Source organism: Astatotilapia calliptera, chromosome 7, assembly GCF_900246225.1.
Source record: "Astatotilapia calliptera chromosome 7, fAstCal1.2, whole genome shotgun sequence".
Lineage (NCBI taxonomy): Eukaryota > Metazoa > Chordata > Actinopteri > Cichliformes > Cichlidae > Astatotilapia > Astatotilapia calliptera.
Genome location: NC_039308.1, coordinates 20613557 through 20641445, shown reverse-complemented (window position 1 = coordinate 20641445; position 27889 = coordinate 20613557). Strand labels below are relative to the sequence as shown.

At 39.4% G+C, this 27889-nt stretch overlaps 2 protein-coding genes across 3 annotated transcripts in view; one reads left to right on the top strand and one right to left on the bottom strand.

Annotated features, from left to right (window-relative positions):
- Positions 1–27889, bottom strand: part of astn2 (astrotactin 2) — a 288974-nt gene that overhangs the window by 65076 nt on the left and 196009 nt on the right. For both annotated transcript variants that reach the window (XM_026173680.1, XM_026173681.1), the window contains 3 exons: positions 14333–14457; positions 13077–13181; positions 11694–11873 (listed from right to left, as the gene is read on the bottom strand). In XM_026173680.1, the coding sequence (XP_026029465.1) occupies positions 11694–11873; positions 13077–13181; positions 14333–14457 (410 nt within the window). The remainder of the gene's footprint in view (positions 1–11693; positions 11874–13076; positions 13182–14332; positions 14458–27889) is intronic.
- Positions 829–4358, top strand: trim32 (tripartite motif containing 32). Its single transcript, XM_026173682.1, has 2 exons — positions 829–1303; positions 1834–4358. The coding sequence occupies exon 2, from the start codon at positions 1846–1848 to the stop codon at positions 3880–3882; it is 2037 nt and encodes a 678-aa protein (XP_026029467.1). The 5' UTR covers positions 829–1303; positions 1834–1845; the 3' UTR covers positions 3883–4358.

The following is a 27889-nucleotide window of genomic DNA, read 5'->3' as shown; positions in this document are numbered from 1 at the left end:
AGTAATCCACATGATTGCCGGGACCCGGCAGAACATTGTGCTGTAACTGGATTACCAGTGGTATTCACTTCACCTGTCAGTGGTTTTAATTTTGTTGCTGATATCTGTATCGTGTGAACATTCTAAGTAGACCTATTCTGACATCTAATGGTCACTCTGTGTAATTACTGCCTTCTTTTAAAAACAAAGCTTGTGAACACTGCTTCAGGTATGCTATGGGAGAATAGTTTTCTCAGCTACAAGTTTGGTTACTTGGTTACAAGTTAACCAGTTATCTAACTTAAAAGGGGGTAGCTTTAATGGAGAAGGATATTCTGCTAAAATGACATTGCAATAATTTTATTGTGTTTATTGCATTTTACTGTTGATCTCCAAAAGTTGATTCTGTTCATCTGGACGTAGGGTTTTATGGGAGAAACGCTACGTCCAGCGCGGAGTCAAGGACGGCATTTACGTGAAAAGCGAAACACCATCTCTGAATCGAGAAGGGGGCCTAAGGGTACATCTGTCACCATCTTACAATGCTGTGATTGCACCCAACTCTTTGTGAATGGTACTCATGGCCATTGATCATTGGTCTTTGATCAGTGGGTTTTGGTCAGTGGTTGTTGATCAATGGTCATGAGATTTTGCATAATTAAGATTAAGAAATTGGCCCATTGTTCCTTCAGTGGGCTGGTTTCAGTCATTATGCAAATGTACTGTTTATAAGATTGGGGAAACCTGCAGTCAGCTGAGACTGAAGAAGTCACTTGGATGAGTGACGAAACGTTTCTCCCACAAAACGCTACGTCCAGATGAACAGAATCAACTTTTGGAGATTTACTTTCCTGGATGATTGAGAATGCACCAAGACATTTTACTGTTGAATTAACAAGTTGCTGGGAGAAGAACACATATGAATCCATCTAACTGCATTTATATCACACCTAAACATGCAATGCTTACTCTTGCTTTTTGCCTGTGTGTTTATTCACTGCATATACCAATCTAACCAAATCGATAGAATTTTGTATTTAAAAACATTTGGTATGGAGTTGTATTTCTTTTGGGAATTTCTGAGGTCATCCAACTCGCTAGGTGGCGAGCTCCAGTAATTCTGAAAAACTGCGCTCTCCGTTTACTAAATGGCAGCCAATCAAAACAACCGTAGGGCTCGCCTCTGTGCGTATTGCGTAACATCCCGGTTGTGTGTGCGTGATGTCGTCAGCACTGCAGTCTTTACTAGCAGCTGCATAGCCGAAAGATACAGAACGCCCCGCAACAGCGCTGCACTTTTAACCAGCAAAACAGTGAAGTGAAGGTAATGTTTAAAAGCAGAAAAGCCTCGAGAGACTCTTACGACGAGTCGCCTTTCTTACGTTTGAATGCACGCCCTTCAAAGTCAGTACTGTCGGTGAATAACACTACTGTTTATGTGCAGGGCTAAGGGCATTTGTCGTATTGTGGTGAGGCCTGCGATTTACTTTTCCTTTGCAAGTCTGGACTGCAGTGTCAACCTGCTGTAAAACAACAAGTTAGCATTATGTTGGTGTAGGATTTAACCTAGTACTCCCGTTTCTCATTAGCATGACACGGTGTATCTCTTAGCTTGCTGATACACGCCATCACTCACCATATGTTGGGTTTCAGTAGCTCCACGTCATTGAACTGTGTATCTAACCGTTAATGTTGATCTAATCTGCTCTGTTATCTAGAATCTAACTTAAACTTGACCTGGCAAATAAGCGTGGCTGCATCCTGTGTTTATTTTTTGAATATCTGTTAGTTTCGTCTGCTTCAGTGTTACAGTGTGGCACAATGTTACAGAACTTTTCATTTCTTCCATTTAAGGTGAGGACCACAATGGCAGCTGCTCTTGACCCAGATCTAATGAGGGAGGTTCTCGAATGCCCCATCTGCCTGGAAACCTACAACCAGGAACAAATGCGACCCAAGCTCCTGCAGTGTGGTCACACAGTGTGCCGGCAGTGTCTGGAGAAGCTGTTGGCCAATACTATCAATGGTGTCCGCTGCCCCTTTTGTAGCAAGGTCTCCCGTATGAGCAGCATCTCCCAGTTGGCTGACAATCTCACTGTGCTCAAGATTCTCGATTGCACTATGTCCTGCAGTGCTGCTGCCGCCGCCCTAATGTGCAAATCCTGCTGCAATCGCCTGCCGCGACAGTACTGCCACGATTGTGCCTCAGTTCTCTGTGAGCTCTGCAAAGGAGATGGCCACCTGCATGAAGGACATTCAGTCCAGCCGATAAGGGTGGCTGCGGAACAGCGTCGTAAGGACCTGGGTTGTAAACTGGAGGCTCTCCGTGATGTTATAGGAGAAATTCAGAAAAAAAAGACAGTAATTGAAAACATTTCCAAGTCCTTGAGACTAAAGTACCGAACAATACAGCAGGACTACACTACAGCTGAGCTACGTCTTCAAGAGGAGCTCAGCAGGTCTCGAAGGACATTCAGGACTTCCATGGCAGAAGTAGAAAAGCTCAACGCGCAGGTCCTGGAGGAGCAGACATATCTTCTTAACATTGCAGAGGTCAAAGTGGTGTCACGCTGTGATTATCTGACAATGCGAGCAAGACAAAGTGACATTGCCTTGCTAAAAGACGATGGCGGAGACAGTGATGATGAGGAACTGGATCTGAGGAGCAGTTTACCCACAACCTTTCAACTGCAACAGCCAGAGCTGATCAGAACAGAGCAGTCTAAACCTCTAGAAGTGGGCCAGCTGACCACAAGAACTTGCACCATCAATACAGATGATGAGGAGAGTGGGTTAGAAATTGCACTTGAAAGTGATGTAGAGGGGGCGGGAGCTACAGGAGGTGAAGTGGTGGCTCCAGTGGATCTTTACCGAGACATTGACATGGTTGCAGCTGTGGAGGAGGCAGTATGTGGTTCGCCAAGCAGCTTTAAATCAAAGTCTATGGATGCAGGAGGAGGATCACCTGGAGCAGCGCGGGCAAGTTCAGGGCCGCCAGTCTGCCAGTTTGTGAAGAAGATGGGCTCTAAGGGAACTCTACCTGGGAGTTTCAATCTGCCTGTCAGCATCTGTGTGACGCCTCAAGGTGAGGTACTGGTGGCTGATCGTGGGAACTTCCGTATCCAGATTTTTAATCGCAAAGGCTTCCAACGTGAAATTCGGCGCAGCGCTAGTAGCATTGACAACTTTGTCCTGAGCTTCCTGGGGGCTGATTTGCCTAACCTCATCCCCTTATCTATTGCTGTGACTGCACAAGGCTTGATTGGTGTCACTGACAACTACGATAACTCAGTTAAAGTTTACACCATGGATGGACACTGTGTGGCCTGCCACAAGAACCAACTGATTAAACCCTGGGGTATTACTGCCATGCCATCAGGCCAGTTTGTGGTGTCAGATGTCGAAGGTGGCAAGCTGTGGTGTATAGCGGTAGACCGCAATGTAGGTGTGGTCAGCTACAACAGACTTTGCTCTGCTGTACGGCCAAAGTTTGTGACATGTGATGCAGCTGGAACGGTTTATTTTACCCAGGGCTTGGCCCTGAACTTTGAGAAACGCCAGAATGAGCCCCACCTGGAGGGTGGCTTTTCCATCGGTTCGGTGGGTACTGATGGCCAGCTTGGCAAACAGCTCAGCCATTTCTTCTCGGAGACGGAAGACTTCCGCTGTATCACTGGCATGTGTGTGGATTCCAATGGAGATTTGCTGGTTACAGACAGTGGCAGGAAAGAAATCCTCCAGTTTCCAAAAGAAGGTGGATACAATATTTTAATCCAGGAAGGGCTGACCTGTCCTGTGGGAGTGGCCACTACCCAGAAAGGACAGCTGCTAGTGCTGGACTGTTGGGACCACTGTGTTAAAGTCTACACATACATTCAGAGGAGGCATTCCTCTACTTCTTAGAAGAACAACAAAGTGTAATTGCCCTTTGTTGTGCAATTGCAAAGTACAGAAGTTTGGAAAAGGAAGAAACATACTCTTATTTAACACTCTTTAATTTAGCTGCAATCCAGTCAGTTCTCACTGTAGCTCTCATTTGGGTTATTAAATCAGTAGTTCAGTCAATTCAATTCAGGTTCAGGTTATAGTCTACTGGGTTTTATCTTGAGTATCTCAAGTTGAATCCGGTTCTTATAATGCAGGGATGTCAAACTCATTTTACATTGTGGGCCACATACACGCACAGCCCACTTTGATCTTAAGTGGGCCAGACTTTCTGATAGTGTTTAATCACACATTTAGTCCCTGAGATATTTCAATAAAAAGAAACAAGTGCAATTTCAAGGATAAATCAGTTTTTCTACACGATATAGAAATGTTGCTTTGGGCTTAAATTGTAAGAAGTAATGTGTAAAAGTACAAAAAAAAATCAAACTAAATTTATTTTCATTAATTGACAGAATGTCTTTTTTTTTCTTTTCTTTTAATGCTGAACCAACTGTAAAAATAGTAGATGGTGAAAAAACAGGAGCTTTCTCTCATTTAATGGTTTACTGGTGTTTATTTACTTTGGTGAAGTATAAACGATCACTGAGGAGGTCAGTAGGAAAAGCTGTAAAACTTGTGAAAATATAGTTAAGTTTAAAATTTATGCCCTCCTTGACAATTTCCAAAGCCATCCAGTGGGCCAGATTTTTGGCGGGCTGATTCTGGCCACTGGGCCTTATATTGGTCTAGTGCAGGGGTGCCCAATCCCGGTCCTCGAGAGCTACTGTCCTGCAGCTTTTAGATGCATCCCTACTCCAACACAGCTGAATCAAATGAATGGCTTGTTATCAGGCCTTTGCCAAACACGATGGCATGCTGAAGAGGTAATCAAACCATTTGAATCAGCTGTGTTGGAGTAGGGATGCATCTAAAAGCTGCAGGACGGTAGCTCTCGAGGACCGGGATTGGGCACCCCTGGTCTAGTGGATCTGATCATGCAAACTTTTAAGATTAAACACACTGGCATGCTATCTCTTTGGAATAAGCCTAAGATGCAACTGATTTCTAAGCTACTGAGACACAGATTTTTTTTTTTCTCTTCCTTCCCATTTTATTGGCTGCTGTACTCACCAATCAGCCTGGCCTTCGCTAAACATGTATTTACATTAAATAAAGCATAAGGCTTTGAGCCTGTGAAGCACTTTATCGACACATCACTGTTTTCTTGTGTTAGGTTTAAGTAGCACACACTAACATTGATGTCGCTGAATGCAGCTGGCAGCTTTAATGTTTACTGCACAGTTAGCTCATAGCATAACCAAGTACCAGCATTCATTAAATTGCATTCAGTAACATTCAGGGAACATTAAATTTAAAACATTAAGGTGTGAACTGGAAAGAGTCCAAACTCCAATATTATGTGCTGTGGTGGAACTATTAAACCGTAATAGGGATATTAATGGAATTTGTTTATCTTTTTAATTCATGTTTTAGGAAACTTATGTAGGACTGTAAAGGTGAAAAACAGAACATTACTACATCTTTTAAAGTTCATTTAATGGTAGCCTTGTTAATACAACCAAAAGCACCTTTTATTCGGTTGACCACATTATCATTTTTTCTGTGGGGCTTTGAGAGCACATTATTGTCTTTTGTTGTGGTATTAAAGTTCTGTCCGTCAGTCTTGTATACATCGTGCCCAAACACGAGACACCAGTTGAGAACATTCTGGAGCAGTCGTTAGGCTTTAGTGACAGTGAAGCAACTGTCACTAAAATTCACAGCCTGAGCTGCATACATTTCTCTCTGTACATCTCACATTTGTACATTTTTTGTAATTTTCTTCCAGTGACTTTCCAGCCATGGCCTAACCACAATATCACTGAAATACAGACAGATGTAGCATAAAATTCTGTTATCTGCTTCAGATGATATTCCAGCTGTTTATCTCACTCATAGATTTTACCTCTGTTTTAGCTCTTTGTTTTCCTTTGTTTGGTTTTTGCTTCACCTGGTAGTTTTAGTCTAGTAGGATGAAAAACACAATAGCTTTTTTTTTCTTACACAGAGCTGTTCCCATTATGAACAAAGCAGAAATGTCCTAAGGGGTAGGATGACCTTTGTAGTTTGGAAAGTGTTTAAAAGTGAAAAGCTCTGAGGGTGTACTCAGAAGTGAGCGTAATGGCTTAGCAAGCTGTGTTGAAGCTTAAAGTCAGAGTTTTCAGTGTCACAAAGGTGACTTTTTTACCTGGCTTAATCACCGTGGTAACCTATGCTAAACACATAACCTTGTCAGGAGCAATTTATGTTTAGTTTCAAAATCAGCTTGAAGCACCATGTTCTCACTGATTCTTTAATTTATACCATGTGCTAAGTACTGTACAGATTCTTTGCTGGAGTAATATGTTTCATATATGCAACCTGTTAAGCTGTACCTCACTGAAACCACTGAATGCTGTAAAATTCCAACAGCACAAACTGCATCGTATTGTTACTGGAATTTACATGCATTCAGTTGGTGATGCAGAAAATGTATAGATGTTTTTATGCATGATTCTTATCTGCTGCGTTGCTGGAGCTGCTAGAACACAAAATGGAAAATCAATCAGACCATTTGTCACCAAGAATACGTATTCAATCAGTAAAATGAATTTCACTTTGAGCTGGCAAAAAAACAAAAGAAAGTTCTCTATGTGCTTTAGTGGGCTATGTGACAGCAGCATTTAATGTTTAAATGTATCTGGTTTAAACTTTCAGAGCTCTAATATGCAGACCTTGCATTAGAAATTAACGGCAGCATAAAAACATAAATTATCAAGCCAGGTTTAATCATTGCGTGCACTAAATCATCAGATTGTTTTTCACCTATTAACGTCTCTGACTGGAAGAGGTGGCACTCGCGGGGATCGTTTTATGCAGAAGCAGAGTCATATAATACGTGAAAACGCCCCGTTTTGTGTTTGAGCGTGTTCGGAGCCTGAATCAGAAAACCTTTCTTAACAGAAAGTTGATAACCACCATTGTGATACCCATTATCTCCAACTGGGGTTTAATTTTTTGTCATGCCAGCTAATATAAAGAAAGCCTGGCTATGTTGAACTTCCTTTGTAGTATACCCCTGAGTTCTGTTCCCTAAAAAAAGTACCTACAGCTGCATCAAATGCAGTCACGTCTAAAGGATATATACTATACTACCATCGCTAACACTAAACCGCTGCAACACTCATGTCACAGACAAGACAGATTTCTAAAAATACAAATGTTTGCAAACTGTGTTCAAACCTGACATGCTCCATGGCATTGTTTCCTAATGCTTGCCTACTGGTTTCAAAATCTTTGTAGGAATCATAGCTGGCAGGAGCAATTGGAGTAGCACTGCAAGGATAATGATGATTGAAAACTCCAGCATCCTACCCCACACCTGAGTTTGTGAAACCGCGTTGGTTCCCTGTTGCTTTGTATTCTCCAGGTTTTCGTTCAATATTAGATAGCTTGCAACCAGAGTTCTCAGTTGTTGGTAGATAGGACAACAGCCATATGTAATATTTTGCTATTTCATGCACAGTGTCTCCGTTCTGGTCTCCCATCAATTTGTAATTTATTGGTACACCATTTAAATTTATTTAATTTCTGAATTTAATGGTGGTGTGAGAAAGCTGATGCTTTTAGGATAAATAAACAAAAAAAAGTCGTTTTTTGACAATGATTGGCAGGTGGGACGGGGCAGACTGCAGACTCACTCTGTTTTAGCCTTAAAAATATTTTATTTCACAAAGCTGACCTTAACTCTGCACTGGAGCCCTATTAAGCAGCATGAGAATCAAACTGTAATAACCAATACATGTTTTTAATATTGCTACATAAGCAAAGAGGAGAAGAAAGTTGAACTGAAGTATCCTATCTAGTCTATCACACTCATATATTTGTGCTGTTACATTTTGGGTGATGTATTTTGGGGCTATGCGTTACCTTAGCACTGATTGATTAAAGACTCTCTCGTCTGCATGTCATCCTTACCATAAATTCTTTTAGTGCTGTACATTAAAGAGATCAATAAAATGTAATTACTGGACATATTCAAGCTGTTTAAAGTAACACAAAAATGCATAAAATGCCAGAAAAATCAAGTGTCCTTGTGTCAGTGTGGTAAACATCAAATTATCTCACATTGTCTCATCTTAATATTATTGTTACATTTTTGAAGAAAGGTTATTTCCTTGCATATTTATTCAGTAACTCTACTAGGTTGTTATATTGCATTGTTTCAATGAACCAAAAACCAGTGACTTTTAAATTATGTTGTTGAAGGCTATGAATTTTACAGTGTGTTGAGCACATTGTAGACATCTCTGTGTCGTCCAATTCCTGTTTGTATTGTTAAGAATCTGAGTGCAATAAACATTTATGAAACGAGCAGATAAAATGTCTGCAGTAGTGTCTTTTTGTGTATTTTAGTTGAATGTGAGTGTGCATAATTTTTCAGTTTCTCTCTGGCTGTTATTAAAAGACATGATTTTAACCTTTTTTGTCAATGTAACTGATTAGCTGATTACTTCATTTACATATACTTAGATGCAGGTAATGGTGGTTGATGAGGACAAAAGTAGTAACACTGACAATTAAGCCATAATACAGGCAATCAACCCTATCAGTGTTTTAAGCTGTCAGAATAATGTGGCAGGATAAAGGGCACTTTATTTCTTACCTAAAATGTTGTACAAGTAAAATCTAGTTAACACTCTACACACAGCTGGAAGTTATGAAACACAAACTTAGTTGGTGCTTCAAGTGCATTGCTGAAGAACATCACATTTTATGGTCTTTATTAAGCATAAATAAAGTCCATAAAGTAAAATGGACATGCTTTTTTGAAAAGTCTCATACTTTTGTGACACATATATTTAGATTTGGGTTAACACGTTTTTGGACAATAACACAATTTTCATTTTGCCACTGTATACCAGCACGGGTAATTTTATTCAACATGTGATTGAAATGCAGCTGTAATTTTAGGGGTTTAACAGAAGTACTGCATTAACCATTTTACATAATTATTTATACTTAGTCCCCCACTTTCAGAGGCTGAAAAGTAACTGTTTCTCCATTATTCTTTCATTGAAAATGAAGGAGGTGATCATTAGCCCGAAATCAGAGAAAAACTTTAGGAGTGGCCAGATCAGTCTGGTGCATTTATAAAAGAAGGATTGCACTGGTCAGCTCAGCAACACAAGGGCCCGAAAGACCTTTTGGTGACGTGAAATCAGCTGAAATCGATGATCATAATTACTTTCCTTGGTTGAGAAAAAAAAAACCCTTCACAAAATCTAATCATGTCACAAACACCCTTGAGAAGTAAAGGTAGCATTATCAAAGTCTACAATCAAGAAACACCTTTATAAATGGCAATACAGAGAATGTATAAAAACATACAAATCATTGGTTATAATCATGAACAGGAAGGCCCAAAAAGGCGCTTCTCAGTTCTGATGAAACAGAATAATGAAACCAAGATTATCTTGTACCAGAACAATAGGACAGAAAAGCATGGAGAGCGAGAGAAACATCTCATGATCTGATGACCATAAAATATCTGTGAAACGTGGTGGAGGCAGAGCTGTAGAATAGGCCTGTATGGCTGCCAGTGGAACAGGGTCATTCCACTGGCAGCCATATTGATGATATGACTCCTGATGGAAGTAGCAGGATGAACTGTTAAGTAATTATTGATCCCGTGTTGAATTTGTAAGTTTGCTCTCTTATAAAAAAGTGAAAAGTCTCGAATGTTTTATGCTAATTTCATTTTAATGGAGAGAGATTAACCAACAATCTGGAAAATATAACTTACATAAAAGTTAGAAATTTATCTGTGTCACTGAGCATTTGATCTTCAAGAAAAACATTACTTAGTGCTTGTTGGAGAAATCCTTGTTGACCAGTACAGCAGTAAGACATTTCTTGTAGTTGGTCATGAGGTTTTCACACATCTTAGGAGGGAATTTTCATTGTTCTTTACAGAAACTCTCTAAATCAGGGATGTTAAATATGAGGCCCAAAATCGGCCCAGAAAAGATTTGCTGCCAAGTGGGCTGCCCCACGAAGAAAGTGTAAACGAGTGCATTTATTTTTTTCCTATTGATAGACCCCCACTCCCCAATGCCATCCATAATACACAAAGTACAAAGACATTTTCTGTGAATTAATGAAAACTTTATATTCTAAATTTATAATTAAAGGACAGTGAGCAATTACCTGCCAGAACCTTTTTTCTGTAATTATACACATTGATCATATCACTGGCCCACTTCTCATCAGCTGTATGCAGCCTATGATGTTTGACATCGAGTTTGACGTGTCTACTCTAAATCCTTGAGGTTTCGTGGCTTAGTAAGTTGAAGTTCCCTCCACAGACTTTCTACAGGACTAAATGCTGGCCACTGGCTAGCCCACTCTATGAAGTTATGTGCTTCTTCTTTAGCCACTCTTTTGTTGCCTTAGTGGTTTGTTTTGGGTTGGAAGCCCGATCCACGACCCGTTTTCAGTTTTCTGGTAGAAGTAAAGATGTTCTCATCCAAGACTGTGTTCTTTGGGCCTTTTGTCTTCCTCCAAACAAGCTGGGTCAAGCTGATGCCAAAGAGCTTGATTTTGGTTTCATCTGTCCACACCGCTGGTGAACTTAAGATGGACCTGTACTTGTGCCTTCTTAAGTATGGGATCTTGCAAGTGGTGCAAGATTTTAGTCCATTGAGGCATAGTATGTTACCAGTCGTGTTCTTGTGAAATGATCTGATCTGTTGATATTCTGTCTCCATTAAAATGAAACTAACATAAAAACGAGAGACTGTTCATTTCTTTGTAAGTGAGCAAACTTAAAAATTCAGCAGGGGGCCACTGATACTCTCTGTTATATTGATACTCCCTCCTAAATACTCTCTGTCCTGATTAAGACAAATGCTGGAAGCTGATCGGACAGCAGTTCATGACCAGTTAATAACCCAAATAATACTGCAAAAACAACCCAAGAGATTTTCAAGGCAAGAAATATTGGGATATAAAATGTATAAAAATGGCTCTAATTCCTGAACAGTTAATGCAATACTTTTATTAAACCCATTTGAATTAAAGCTGCAAGCCTCCACTTCAGTCACATCTTGGCTGTTTGATTTAAAATCCACTTTGATAGTGTACAGAGGAAAAATAATTTCACTGTCCAAATGCTTATGGACTTTTCTACTATAAACGTTGCTAGAATTGAAAAAAAAACACTATCTTGTTATATTGCTCTTTGTAAGGGGGAGGGGGGGATGTTCAGCAGTTGACCTCTCTGACCCATAATTCTGTCTTCTTTTTATTTTTAGAGCCAATAAACCTCACTGATCACCCAAACTAAATATCACTATTTGGGATCACTAAAAATGCTAACAAGAACACAGTTAAAAAACAACAGCACTGCAAATGCCAGATGATGGATGCTTTTAAATTAACACGGTTATCTTGAATTCAAGTAATTTAACCGAAGGCTGAATTAATTAAGGATGGGCTCTTTATACACAAGTTAAGTTTCTATATTCAGATAAAGTTTAGACCCATGTTTCTGTTAACACTAGGGCTTAGTTTAACTCTGTTCACACCACAGGTTCACCCTTTATTAAAACATGGTGTCCTTTTTGTAACTATAAGTTATCTAAATGATCCCTGTGTTGTATATGAGGCAGGCATTTTCATATATTACTCCAGAATTCAGCAATCAGATATTTTGGGCTTTAATTGCTAACTGTTAGCATACTCACCTTTCTGGTACTGCAGCCAGAGCTGCTGCTGGGCCTTCTTGCTGGGGAAGTAAATGCTGCAGCTGAGCTCAGAGCCATACAGGGCTTCAGACACATAATGGCTGCCATATTGCTGAAGAAAAGCCAGCAGCTCGTCACGTGTGCTCTCTGTTGACAGTGTCTTCAGCACCTTAGAAAAGCCTAAAAAGCCAAGGACGAGATGAGTGAATTCTTGTCCAAATAGGTGAAAAGGATAGACTGGCCAGTCACAATATTAAAACTACCTGCCTAACATTGTATAGGTCCTTTTTGCGCAACCAAAGGAAGTCTGACCTGTCAAAGCATTAACTCTAAAAGGCCTTTAAAGGGGCTCTGAGGTATGACACACAAAGCAGATCCTTTAAGCCCTGTAAGCTGTGAGGTGCAAGGTTGGGTTTTTTTCAGCACAAACCACATATGCTTTTAAAGCTCATGGCATTGTTACCTATTATAGGAACTACACAGTTGCAGAGAAGGGGCTGCATGGATTGCAACAACGCCTGGTGAGTGCTGCATGTCAAAGTAACATCCACATAATTGCCAGACCCAGAACACTGGCCAGAGCATCATTCTACCTGCCTCAGCTTGCTTTCCTGCTGTAGTGCATCTTGCTGCCATCTGTTCCCCACGCAAACAACGTGGGCGCACACACACACACACACACACACACACACACACACACACACACACACACACACACACACACACACACACACACACACACACACACACTCCTCTGTCTACATGGACACCCCAGGCTACTGCCACTGCTCCATTGTTCAGTTCTAACACTCACATGTCCATTGTAGACACTTCAGCTGTAGACATTCTGAGCAGCCCGTGAGTATGCAGCCACACAAGCAGCAACCTTCACTGCAATGTGTTTTATGACACTTTTCTGTCATAGCCAGCATTAAGGTTTGCAGCAATTTGCGGACTCAGACCACACAGGATAGCCTTCACTCATCTCACATATTAATGAACCTTAGGCTGGTTCACTGGTTGTCCTTCCTTTAAACAATGCACGTGGGAAACACATGAGCCATGTTGTACATCCTCTGATCTGATGGTTTAGCTATCACAATTTAGTCCATGTCAACTTGCTCTGATTCTTACAATTGGCCATTTCTTTCCAAAAAATCTATGTTAAAACATTTTTTCTACTTGATGGCTAATATATCCCCCCATTTGACAGGTTCTATTAAAAATATAAAATATAATAAATATAAATATTTATTTCCAAATAACAACCTCAAAAGATATCTCAACTAATAGCTAGGTGATAGCATTGAAAACATGCTCTTATTCATCAGTTTCTTATATTCTGATGGCGGGTGATCAGAGTTTTATTATTCAGACACTGACCTGTAGCTAGGGTAATAGAGCTGAGTTTGACTTTGTACAGATTGCTGCGCACTCTCCACTGCTGAACCATAGGGTACCCAACAGCCTCGCTGAACTGGGCATCCCCTAAGGAAAAAAAATGTGAACAAACTGGTGAATTTAAGACAAAAAGATATCAAAAAGTTTACAGCTACAACAAATTTAAAACTAATTATAATTTTCAGAATTATGAAGACATACTGAAATTCAAAACAAATGAACAAATTAAATCTATCATTTCATTTGTACAGTTTATTGCACAACCATTGTTATCCATTACTGTCTTAACACCATTTATTATCCCAGCCCATATCCCAGCTGCTCCTGGATCAATGGTGATATATAGAGCAGCTTGAACTCCAATTGGATTGCTGACATTAGAAGTGGGAGCAATCTTGCCTTTCCCTGCAATTCAATTACCAAACTTTCACTTCAGTCTAGAACTAAATAGCCTCAAAAGTGAAGAGCAAGGGGGGAAAACAATAAACTGCTTACGGGAACCTTGATCCTGTGCCTTTGAAAGGCGTTTTACACCTGAGACATTCATGCACAGTGAAAAAGGGTAATTTTAGTTTGTGTGCATCTGTCCAATTGTTGTGAAAGCAGAACCCTCAGTGAAATATCTCAGGGGTCACTTTGGACCAAGTGCCAATTTAGCTAATGGAAGGATTAGGGAGCAGAGGTTCAAGACCAACATTTAAGTGAATCAGTCCCCCACAGAATAGGGTTGAAAATTAAATAAATACATAAATAAACAATATACACATTTTATAAACCCATATATTTAAATAGTGTTTATATATAGTTAGTGTGTTTTGGGGCATCTATATGTGTAATTTGCTCTGCATGTGCTCACATTTTAAGATATATAGGGGTATTGGCCTAGGGGTATAAAAGAGGATTTTGTGATCAAACCACACCTTCTTATATAATATTAGATGATCTTGTGCCCTGGATTTCACAAAACAGACGCAAATACAAAAGAATAATCTACATACTGAGATTTGTGGATTTGAATATTTCAATATAAATCTTTTGTATCTTCTTGATCCTGGGCCTTTCAAATAAGAAATTGTTGTGTGGGTGCTATATATTTTTTTTAACTTTCTCAAGCAACAGGCTAAAATGGGATAACAGAAAGCTATTCCTAGCAAAAAGTGCAATAAATCCAATGCCTTTAAAAGAAAAGAGAGACACGAGAAGAAAACATATTCCCAAACTTCCTCAAATGTTCTCACCTGTGAGTAGCTGCAAGTTGGGCAGGGGCTCTGACAAGACTCCTCGACACTGTTCCTCTACCGGTAAAGGAATAACCATGAGACCATCAGCAAGCTGAGGAAAGTCCTTAATAAAATTATTGTCCCTGAGAAAGAAAAAGAAAGACAGAAAGAAAGAAACTTTAAGTATCTAAAGGAATCTAAAGGTTATGTTTAACAGTCAAGGAAGCAGCTGAACCTCATGAAAACTGACTGCAGCTCAAAGCATCTGCAATCCTGGCATGTTCCAGTACCTTGTGCAGCTGCTAGTGTCCTATATCATTCAGCGATTGGGATTTGGGGATTTACTGTCTCGTGAGTTTCTTCCATGATAATATTTTATGTGCTTTTGGAAAAGGAGTTCTCTCCTCTCCTCCTCTATGCACAGGTAAAAATAAAGGTGTTCAGCTCATCGGTTCCTTATCTTAGATGTGATCAAAAAGTTCTGGGAACAGGGCCATAAAAATCAAAAACCCTTAAAGGATTTAAATTTGGCTTATCTCCAGTACAAGGTCATATTTTTTCTGCATGTCCAGACAGTTTCCAGTGCGCCTTTTATCTTTAGAGCTCTCCTGGGAAGCCCCTACATTGGAGGACATCAAGAACATTTTCCAGACACACAAGTAACAGAGGACACAGTGGGACTTCCACAGAGATTTTAAAAATACCAGCTGCACTGAAAATAGTCCAAAGACGATGAGCTTAAACAGGAGGGTGGCCAAATATAAATCAGGTAAGGTTTTTGAATTTTTATGGACTTGTCCCCGTTAACTTTTTCATCTATTTTTTTGTGCACTGTACGTCATAGTGAAATGTTTAAACTATAAATGTAACAAGAATCTTTTTGCTTCTTTTTTTTTTTTTTTTTAAATCTCAGTAATCTCTTTCACCTGTGAGTAGAGGAAATTCCTAGAAGGCCCTGCAAACAACAACAGAATGGGTGCAAAAGCAAAATATACGTGCAAATACAACATGTGAATGCATGACGCTTAGAGGCGCAGTAAAAGCCACAGTTGTGTCCACCACCTCGAGGGCAAAACAAAGAGCAGCAGGCGAAGGTAACAACATAAAAATCTTTTTCTCATTTTTGGTGAAGATGATAAGTACATGAAAAAAAATGATAATAACAACTGTCAATAGTACAGAAAGCCACTGAGGTCATAAATCATCTCCTTCTCCCTGCTGTTCGACACTTTAATAACGCCAGCTGGCGTTTAAAAATACCATTTAAAATGGCATTTGGCATTTATAAACACCATTCGATGTTTTAATATCACCAGCTGCCATGTATAAACGCCATTCTTGCCATTTGATATTACCGGCTGCTGTTAATAAACGCTGTTGCAAACAGCACTGGAGGACATACAAACACCTCTGTGCCAAGAGAGCAAACGTTAATAATATAATGCCAAAGCTGCTCGAAATTCGAGGCTAGCTAACATACGGTCCAAAGATGTGTCTGTCACGCTTTATCTTAAGGCCCAGACACAAAATTAATGTTTGGAATTGGTTTTTACTGGATGGCTCTTTCGGTACAATTTTGCGTAGAGTCTGATAAAGTAACTCTAAGGTGTGACACAAATACTGAGGTTGAAAAAAAACCCCACGTAGACATAAGTACCAAAGACATGAGACAAGATGATTTCTGATTTTATGGCACTGAAACTGAAAATTCTGCCTCCAGTTCAAGTTTATGTTGACTTAATTAACTAACTTCTACTACTGCATAGTGGTTGCTAAACTTTAGAAAAGTAGAGAGCCAGCCTACATCCAAATACCCCCATCAGAAAACCTCTTGCTTTCTGTGGGGTTTGCAGTGCAAGACTGCCTACTGGCAATATTATTATTTGAAGAGCATAAAATGTGGAACTGCAAGGAGAATTAGATGAATTATGACCTTAAACAGTGACGTTTGTGGGTCGGAGGTTAGAAGATAAAGAACCACACACTATTCTATAGGGACAGGCAACAAAAAACATCCATAAATGCACACATTTTCAAAAACCTTTTTCCATTTTCATTGATCTGCTGATCTGCACCTCTATGATATTTTTCAATGGAAAAAAAAAAATACTTGGGAAAAAATATCATTAAGCCTACATGTAGAGATATAAAACAGAAAATGCTGTGATGCATTTCTTTCAGTAGCTAGGCCATTGTGGTAGAACTGGAGGAGCCTTGGTTCATTTACTGTCAAAAAGATGGGTTGTCTTACTGCATCCTGAAAGCATGGAAGGCTGCAGCAACTTATTTCCTATAATCCACTTTTATAGGACCAAATCTCAGAGCTCAGACCTTGTGTGATAGAAACCCTAGGGCTTGGCTTGATTATTCTTGATATAAATTTTTTATCTTGCTTCTCTCTTTCTGTCCTACTCCTTTCTTTGTCTAATCACAAAGCCTGTTAGATGCAATCACTGCGAAAATGGAGGGGTGGAAGGAACAACTCAAGGGCAGAAAATGAGAACAAAGAGAGACAGAAGAGGTGTAAAGACTAACATAGTTTATTCTCAGAGAAAACATATCGATTGCTAAACTATATCAGTCAGTTTCATCCAGTGGCTCATGGGACCTAAGGTAAAGATCATGTATACCTTTTTGGATTTTCAAGCCCAGATTTGCGCTGCTCACTATATCCATTCAGTTCAATGTACAGATGACCAAAACAAACAAACAAAAAAAGGTGGGATCAAGACTTTTAATGGACACCTGGATGGGTATAAAAAGTTAAATGTTCTTAAACTTTCTTTTTCAAATTCCTTCCTTGAGGGAAAGACAAAAGGAACAGATGTCATACCAACCTCAAAGGTAGATTCTGGCATCTGCACAGGTAAGTAGGTGAGAAAGCAAATTCAGAACTGACAAAATGTCAGACTTCAATTTACCTGGTTTTAGCTTGACTGCAGTTTCTCGGACTGTGTTTATGTGTGTCTGTGTGTACGTGGCAGGAAAGAAACTTGAAACATTTATTCTGCTGACAGCTCATTACAAGAAGAGACATTTACTTGCAACGCTACAACCCAAACAAACCAGGGTGGTTAACAAGATGAGCCAGTTGCTTGTCATTCTAGAAGGATCATCTTCATCTTGCACAAATGGCTCCACTCATGGCACCACTGCTATGGCGAACTTATCTTACTTAAGACTGAAAAATTACATCTTATAAACTGACAGGCAGCTTATGCAACGAGCAACAGACCTAGCGACAAATGTGTGGATGCTAATGTGCGCGCCAGCTCACTGATGTTGCTTCCTGAGACTAAAATGAGATAAAGTCGAGATTAACGCTAATTGTTTCCTACACCTGTGCTTCTTTTTGTTGTTGCTGCGTCTGAACTTAAAATGCTTTCAGAAAAAGTCTACAGAGGACTGTAATAAAGCATCGACTATAACGGGCCTTAAACAACACAATGATTTCACTAATAAAGACTTTTTTTCACTGAGGACATTTTGACTTGCCACGCTTAGAAAAGCACAGGTGGAAATGAGTGACTGCTGATTTGCATTCAGCTGCTCTGGTTCAGAAGCTTGTTACAGTGTGTACAGACTCACCTGCCACTCTGTCAGTCTGTCATGGCTAACTGGGAAATTGGAACAGAACAGAGCTATCATTAATGCTATTTTTAACACACGTGCTGTCTGCTGCAAAGAAAAGTAATGAAAATAATAAAAATAATAAATGTTTCCTCGTCAGATTTCTAATAACATTACTGACATTCAAAATGTCAGCTACTCGGAAATAAAATACTAGACTGAATGTAGTCCATCTGATTACAAGAGCTCAGATTTCTTTTGTTTTTTCAGTAGAGGAACTTTAGAACTCACTAAAGTGAACTTAACATTACAAAGTACTTTGACTGACGCGCAAGTAAAATCTCCATATGTAAAATATGCCTGCTTGTTCAGGATTTTTAGCCAACTAAAGTTACATGACTCACATGCAGCTTTACTACTGCAAGCAACCCACCGCACACCAGACTACATATGTGAGTACGGGCTTGCTGAGGAAATGCTGGCAAAGTTGTATATTTACTCATGTTTCATTCAATACCCATGTGTCTTCATTAAGGGCAGTGGACACTAGACTCCCTTTTGGCCAACCAGGCCTTCTATCCTGCTTGAGTCTACAAATGGAAAATGCTTCCCATTTGAATGAGAATCTCCAAATTACAAGCGTATGAAATGAGTAAATAATTAAAATATATGGTCGAATAACATCTTTTTAAGACCATATATCTATCTACGAGACACTTTACATACAGATGTCCTTATTTATTTATTAATAGTAGAATCAGTGTCAACATTTAATAGTCCAACAGGATAAGTGGCTACAGCTAATTAATAGAGGGATAGCTGTTTTTCTTTTTGTGTCTTTGAATGTTCATCTTTCACCTAATTTCAGATGGCTGTGTCTATTTGTGCTTTCCCACATATGTTTGAGTGGGTATATTTATTTTGACTTTGTGACTGTGTAACTGATATTGAGTGGTACTTACGGAGAGATTGTTCAGGATAATTGGCTCTTGTGCAGTTTAGAATAGAAACCTCATTCCCACATCTAAACACTGATCAGCAAAGTTCAACCGCATTCACTTCATCTTAACTACAATGAGATTTGCCAACAATTCATTACCTCAGATTAAAGAATCGTATCAACAAGAATATACTTTAGGTTAACGATGCTTTTTAAAGCTGCAATTATTGGGAAAATCACATCAGTCCCTTCTTGTTCATTTTTGCTTTTTATGTTGAAGCACACCAGTATTGTACATGGGAGCTTCTGGTTGAATTGGAGGCTTACTCCAATGATTTCAAGTGCCCACTTTGACACTCAGAACTCCATTCTTATAATCAGCCAACCGGCTGCCCGCCAGTCATAAACCCACCATATGCTCCCATACGGTCCTTCTAAAGATGACTCAACCTGCCTTTGAAACAGCTTCCCTAACAATGACAGGACCTAACTGTTTCAGCAAATTGTAAACCTTGCAGGATGGTCTATTCCACTCATTTAGAAGCTGCTTTTCTGGACTGACGCAAGCACTAACAAAGACACCCTAATTCCCAGAGGAAATGAGTATTGAATATATATACAAATCCTTGGTGCTGAGCTCACAAAGGCTATAGCCTGATTATCAGTGTCTGTTCTAGCTTAGCTGCTAATTGAGCATGTGTAACCATTTTGGGTCAAAGCTGAAAGAGCACTTTAAAAATGCGTTTACAGGACACACTCTGAATGGCCACTTCAAATCTTGCAAATCTTGCTTTCACCATTCCGAATAAACAAATGAAATCAATACACTAAAACTGATTTAGCAGGCATGTAAAACGGCATCATAAGCGAAGTCACATAAAGGCTTATCAAAGCATTTGAGATTTTTAGTATAAAAAAGACAAAAACATATTAAATGCCAGCTGCATTAAAAATGCTTGAAGATTTGATGAAAAAATGTTACACTTGCAGTGATAAGAGTGATAAGAGCAATTCCTGTGCATGTAAAAAGGAGTCTGGTATGGTATTTATTAACTATGGGATAGTTTATAAAAAATAAAAATAATAGTAAAAATAGCTAGAAAAAATACATTGCTGAGGTAAAGGCAAAAATATTTCCACATCCAAAGTTTAATATCAGTCTATTACTATTTAATAGTCAAGTTCCACTTATACTGTCCTGTGTAACGATCCAGCACTAAACCTCATCCTGCCACACTTTAATGACCACTTACAGAGAAACACTGGAGTAGAAAAAGTGCTACATACTCTGTTTATGCATTTGTGAACGTCAAATAGTCTGAGCTCTGTACTGTAATAATCAATAAACACTGTATAGATGAAAAACTATTAGGAAAAGGAGGAAAAAACACAATAATAATTTTTGCCACTAGAGGATGCTCTGTCTCTGTGTGAAAGCAAGAGACAGATATCTAGTGGTATGACCCAATGTACATAGTTTAAGTATTTATGTGTTTTTGTCCCTGCACATTATTGAGTAGTCTGCAGGAGACTTTATTCTAATGTGCTGAACATTAACAAAAAAAAAAGTATAAACAGCTTCTTCAGCAGTCGTTTTCAGCAGTAATAACCAGTTGTACGCATTATCGTCACATTACACAAAACACTGCCATATGTGAAAGTACAGGTATTTGTAAGTATGTAAGATTCACAAAAATGCAGGATTTGAGGGGTCACAGTGCTGGTTCTGATCTTCTGGACTGCAGTTCAGAACTAAAAAAAAGTAAAAAATGAGAAAAGAAGAGTTCGACCTGAGAAAGGGTTGACGAGTCGTGACAGGGCAGTGATGGTCAATTTACCACAGAGAAGGAAGAGATGTTAGAGCAGGGGGGTTGGTAGAATTGCAGGCTAACAACAGTCTTTTGATCTCTATGTAAGCAGCCACTGGGTGCCAGCACAGTTCAGATAGGGGGAGGGTTGTGTTGGAGGATTTATGGAAGCTAGGGACAAGTAGGGCTGCAGTATACTGGGTAAGCTGAAAGGGTGTCAAAGTGGATGAAAGAACACCAGGAAGGAAAAAGGAAAATACCTTTACCTGACGTATAGCAGGAAAGAGTGATTTATTTGCTTGACAAAAGGAACATTTTAATTTTCATATTAAAAAAATCCAACAAAAAACAAAACGCAAACACAAGAAGCAAGATGCACGTCACCAGGTCTTGTGTCTGAGTCTGATATTTACTGGAAGTAGAAGAAAATTAATAAAACCAACCAAAGAAAAGACTTGCACTGGTTTTTCTAAGACAACTCTCTACATGAACATCATCTCTTGTTGCTAGTGTTTTGATAGTGTTTAAGATACACAGTTGGGTCAATAGGCTTTTTGGACAATAACAAAGCTTCTGTATTTTATACATAGTCTCCCATTTTCAGAAGTTTAAAAGTAATTGGACAATTGACAGATAAAACGTTTCATGGCCAGATGAAGCCTCTTCATTCATTATTGCACAGGAAATTAAGCAGATAAAATCTTGAATCAATTCTAAGTCTTGAACTTGCATCTTGTAGCTTTTCAATGGAACTTTCAATGTAAGGTCCATAGAGATGTCAAGGCAAATAAAAGAGGTGATCATTAGGCTGAAAACCCCAAATAAACCTATCAGTGAGATTGAAAAAACTTTAGGCATGTATGGCTGCCCAATGGAATGGGTCATTACTGTTTATTAATGATGTGGCTACTCAAAGAAATTGCAGGGTAAATTTGGAAGTGCACATGGCTGTGTACTCTGCTCCCATTCAGCCAAATGCAAAACTGATCGGGCACTGCTTCACAGTGTAAATGGATAAAGACCCAAAGCACACTGCGAAAGCAACTCAAGAGTTTCTCAAGCAAAGAAATGGGGTATTCTTCAACAGCCAAGTCAGTCACCTGCTCTCAAGTCAAGTCAATTTTATTTATATAGCACATTTTGAAACAAGAAGAAGTTGACCCAAAGTGCCTTCCAAACCATTAGAGCATGCTTTTCAGTTACTGAAGACAAAATTGAATCCAGAAAGACAGAAATAAAATTCACTAAAGGCCTAGGAGAAGAAGAAGAAGAAGCACAATATTTGGTGATGTCCAGCTGTTTTAGATTTCAGGCGGTCATTTAGTTGATGAAGTATTAAAAACAATCTTTATGTTTAAAATGATGGTAGTTTGTTCAATTAATGTTGAACACGTAAAAATGTATAAAACACCTGAACCCTAAAACAATTAACAATGAATGCTTTTGATAAAAATCTAAAATTTATTTACCGTGGCCTGACAGAAAGATGGTCCTGGACATCATGTGCTTACGTGGCTTCACTCTGAGTATATTAGGTTAACTGGTGAGTCTAAATTGGCCGTAGGAATGAATGCGAGCATGAATGGTTATGTCTTTATTTGTGTTAGCCCTGTGTTAGACTGACAGTCTGTCCAGACTGTATGCTGCGTTTGGGATCGGGTCGAGTTCCCCGGTGACCTAAATTAGTTTAAGCAGAAGAAAATGGCTGGATGCATAGATAGTTGGATGGACTTCATACACAACTTCACATCTAGTTTTTGTGGTGGTATAAAGATGCAAAATTACCAAAAAATGTAATTTTTCAAAAACTTATGGACCTAATTGCACAACATGCAACTGCCACTGGACAATACAAGTTGTGCTCATGTGGCATGGTCTCGCAATTTCTCTCACCATTCTCAGTGTTTTTGTTGTAAATAAAGAGAGTCTGAAAACAACTGACAGAAAATATGACATCCAGCATAACACAGCATGCTTGTAATTTCTATGGCTGCCATGCTGTTTGGATTTATCCATAAATGGGATAATTACCTCGTGCCTGAAAGAGGAGTGTGAAACGAATGGCATTCCAAACAAAAGAAGAAGCCTCTTGTTCGAAACAATTGTCTCTGCCACAAAATACACTTTAGTATGACAATATGCAAAAAAGTCAACTGTACAACAAGACTGAAAACAGCAGCTAGCCTCTTCAGTGTCGATCCAAAGTCATTATATATCACCATGCAGATGTTTTGTAGCATGGGGCAGACACCCCACGCTGCTGTTCATTTGATTTAATAGAATAGCCTACCTTTACTGTGGATAGAGTAATCCATGTAACTTACTGCAAGATAGTTTTTAGCCACTCTTTTAATAATATAGAAAAGATGGAGGATGTTTCATTCGTTGCTAAATGAACATAGCTGAATTATGCCAGTACATCATATAACTTCTGAATTAAAATTTTTATGTATCCTCTCACAGTATCAATCAACCTTTCTCTTTTCCAACCTGTTCCCTACCACTGCTTTGAAAACGCCGTCACATTTGCCCTTGAGAACCATATCCGCCAATTTGTTGAAATGCACAATCAAAGATTTATGAAAGCTGGGTATGTAGACAATCCAATTGCATGTAATATGCTTAACAGCTGTAATATCTGTTATTTGAATAAACACTTGCTGCGAGTGGGCCAGACAGATGAGTCATAACAAAGATAAAGCACCCAGCGTCACTAAGGGCACAGGCCCCGGATGAAAAATTAAACAGTTATTAAGGGGCAATATCAAAAAAGGCCAATTTGTAGTGTAATAAAACAATCAGAGATGTTTATCTTGAGAGTTGTGTAACAATCTCTTATTACATCTGCAGCCACAGCTCAGTTGATAAATGATTCCACTGAGGGGAGGAGATGTGGTGACTTGTCATGGCCAATATTGATTAAGCTGGGGAGTTGATGCTGTGAATGAAGCAGCCTTGAAGTAGAGTGGAGTTTGTGTGAGTGTACGTGAGTGATTGTATGTATTTGTTTGTGTAGGTAATTACGTATATGCAGCCACATGCTGAGGCTGGTGACAACAAAAAGTGTTACCAGTGAGTCCAAAATGGCACCAGTCAGTGTTTTTTGTCACTCTCGCTTCCCTTCAGTCACACACACTCACACACAGCAGCAAGCACAGTTATATGTAGGCACGACACATAACCGCTCATCCTCCCTTTCATTCCCCTGAGTCGTGTATACAACTGAAATACAATGTGAGTGCGCGTAGATTTTTTTTTCTTTTTGTACCTTGATATCTCTGTTGGCCTGCTTTAGGAAATTGTAGAAATGAACTCTGGTGGCCAGGATCATTACCATAGAGATGAAACTCGGCAATGCAGAGTGAGGGGGCATACAGGCCAGTTAAGTGTGGAACTGATTAGAGCCACCACAGCTTTTCTAATTTTATATTACTTGCACTTTCTCACTTGCTACAAACCTCCCCCATTTGTGTCTATCCATTGTAGCAAACATCTGCCTCTCTATCTCCCTTACTCTTTCAGTCTCCTTTTTTTTCTTTTCACTTTTACTCCAACATGGACACCGCAGTTTTACAAGGAAGCCAAACCAGCAATTAAAAATTCTGTTCCTGACAGACTTTCATGTCATCACCCTGAATGCAGAAAAACACTTCTGAGCATTTGATTAGAGGACAAGAGACTACAACAGGAGGTTATCTTTTCTTACTTGGCACAGCAATCAAGCAACAGAGCAGTTTGGCTATTTTCTTTTTTGACACGCTAACAAGAAAAAAGACACAACAAATTCTTTATTTTCTGTCCTTTTGATAAAGACAGCGAAATAATCTGACTAGCTCTTAAAACTTTACATGACCCTGGGACTTTGAGCTGAAAAACAGGGAGTCTTAGTTCAATAAAACAAGCTCTGAAACTCACTTAAAAGACCTTGAGACACACGTATTCACTTCTATAGGTTATTTAAGCACCAAAACTAAACTCGACATGATTTTTTTTCTACCAAAAGAAGGTCAGCTTTTATAAACGTCTGCTTCATTTTCTTCTGTTCTGGTACATAAAAATACACAGATGGCAAGTCTCATCACAATTTTTCCACAATCTCATCATCTCGTACTTTATTAACAGTAATGGGGCAAGACAGCAAGGCGGTTTTTGCATTCTTTTGTTGTTCAGTGTAATTACAAAGCAAGATGACTGACATCAAGACCTGATTAAAAGCTATTATATTATCTGCTATTCTGTCATTCATATGTTTGTGATTGATATAACTAACTGAAGTGAACCATTTTTTTGTAGTAGGCATCTTGAAAGCTAGGCTCTGGAAATCACATCACAGGAGTGGTAATTAACTCCTTTATAGTTCAGCCTCGCAGGGGTGAGTATGGGTGAATACTCAATGAAGTAAATTTCATATAGATGAATAAAAGTGGCCCTGTGGGTAGGTAAAAGAGGGAACCTGGATGTGTCACCTCAAGGATCACAGACTGGTTTTTGGGACGTGAAATGTCACCTCACTAGCAGGGAAGCAACCTGAGCTAGTGCAAGAGGTGGAGCTCTACTGAGATGGGCTAGATTCTTTTTCTGTAATGGCCGAGGAGGAGAATTGCTGGTATGGGGATACTCACAAGCCCCCTGCTGAGTGCTGTTTTCCCCAGAGAGCAATTTGTACAAATTCGAGTTGTTGTCTGTGAATATGTGATAAATAGCAGTTCAGAATACCCAGCTTTTGGGGAGTCTTCGGATGGGGTCATGGAAGGAATTCTGGCTGGGGAACCATAGTTCTCTTGGGAGGCTTGCATACTCATGTAGTTATGGATAAGGACACCTGGAGAAGGGTAATTGGCAGGAACAGCCTACTTGATGTAAACCATTGTGGTGTTATGTTCCTGGACTTCTGTGCTAGGTATGTATGATTGACTTTGTTGTTGTATTATATGATCTAATGCCATGTCTTGAACATTTGGTTGAAAATAGCAAAAAAGCTGTCAGGCAATATGATTATAAGGTCATCGATGCCTCTCATAGCACCAATCTGAGGACCTGTTGGTGGACACCAGTGGTGAGGTAAGCTGTCAGGCTGAAGAAGGAAGCTTCCCAGGCTTGGTTGGCCCAGGGGTCTCCTGCAGCAGATGGACATCGGAGAGCCAAAAAGGTTGTGGTTTTGAAAAACTCAGGAGTGGGAGAGGGCCATGGAGGAGGATTTTTGGCAGCATTTAAAGACATTTTGGCAAGCTGTACAGTGACTTAGCATGGGGAAGCTGGGCATGGCTCAACGTGTTGGTTGGGGAGCAGAACCGCTGACATAGATATTGTGGGACCTAGGAAAGAGCACTTTGAGGAACTCCCAAACCCAGCCAAAAAATCCCTATGTGAAGTAAGGCCGAGCCTGAAGATGCTGGGAAAACTCACGAGTTACACAGGTCCCTAAGGTAGTTGAGAAGCGACCCCATAGTAAAGCACCAGGCATAGACGATTTGGCCCAGAGATGTTATAGGCTCTGACATTGTGGGGCTGCCTTGGTTAACACACTTCTTAACTGTTTCATGGAGGTCTGGTACAGTGTCTGTGAAGTGGAGGTCTGGAGCAGTGGGAGTGCAGGGTTCTGAGCCATCAGTGTAATCAAAAATCAAGCATGTTTTCAGTGAGTGTTGGACTCCATCTGTGGATCATCAGAAGAAATGCAGGTGTTTTCCCTGACTGACATGATGAAGGGACAGTTGAGTCGAAAGACAAAGCTTTCAAGTTACCAGCCCATTTACATCCCAACCCTTATCATGAAATCTGGGTAATGACCATAGGGTGATGTGGATTTTCGGAATTGCTGCTCCTACATGCTGAGAGGAACCTGCTAAGGTAGTTTGGGTTAGAATGTCTAGGGGGTGTCCTTGGATGTTATTTGGGCATGGACAACTGAGTTAAGACTATGGCAAAGACCTGGAATCTGTTGGTGAGATTATTTATCTGATCTGGCTTTGAAAAAACCTGGAGGAACTGAAAAGTGTAGTTGGGGAGAAGAAGTCCTGGAATACCCTGGTTAGTCTGCTGCAACCACAACCTGACAGATAAGCGGATTGATGGACAGATTGATGGTTAGATGGCAAGATGGGTAAAATTGGAAAAAAAAAGAAGCTTGAAACTGGTATCTATTTATGAGTTGATATTAATAAATAATTTATGACTAGAATGTTTACAGCACCAGCCTGCAGTCAGAATGATGGAGAGAAAGGAGAGTTAAAAAAGATAGCCTTGTAGAGGGGGCATTAAGTTACACACAGTTCACTACTATTACAGTATTTTATTATTCAATCATAAAAACATTTACCCACCAATTTCTGCGTAGCCCATCTATAGCCATAGAAGGAGAACAAATGTCAAGGGCTATGTTTTGCTTCATTGAGCACATGCAGCGCTATTGCATGCACACTGAAATATGATTAATTTCCACGCTTTAGTTAATGCACGGTCATGTTATACAGGTGTACAGTTATACATCGTATACAGAAAGAACCAGCATAGCATCTTTTGATGCATGGCCATGATGAAACCCTGACGATGTTTGGCCTGATCTACTGCACTGACATATTATTGTTCTGTCTATGCGTAGATGAATAAATGATGTGTTTTAAATGTACAGGGTGGGCCATTTATATGGATACACCGTAATAACATGGAAATGGTTGGTGATATTAAAGTCCTGTTTGTGGCACATTCTTGAGAAAAACACTTTAGCTGTTGATGCAGTGACTTACTTACTAGCAAAGCAGTGGTTTGCTTACATTTATGTATTAAAAAATTATATTTGACATATATTTATATATAGAAAAGAATATGTTTTAGAACCTTGGAAAATACTTAACTGAATTTTTCATTTTCAATTATTGTACAAGTAATTTAGATGTGCACAAATTATTCTTTGATCATGGAGTCAGTATGGCATAACCCACAAATTTCCTGAAGCAGGAACTAGAACAGAGAAAAAATGACTAACAATAAAAGGGATCTGAATGCTTTTGAGCGATTATGGATATATCGTGTTATTATTATTATATTGTATTCTTATTATTATACTTTTATTAAGAGGACCTAACAAAAACACGATGACATGAGCTTATGAAGGAAAAGAGGACTATAAGTCATATGTTGTTTTAGGGGGTCTACCAGAATATATGTATATATTTTTTAAACACATACTTTAGGTTAAAATAAAGCAGCACCTCTTTTTATCCTCTGGCTTTAAGGGACACCTGCCAAAAGTCCAGT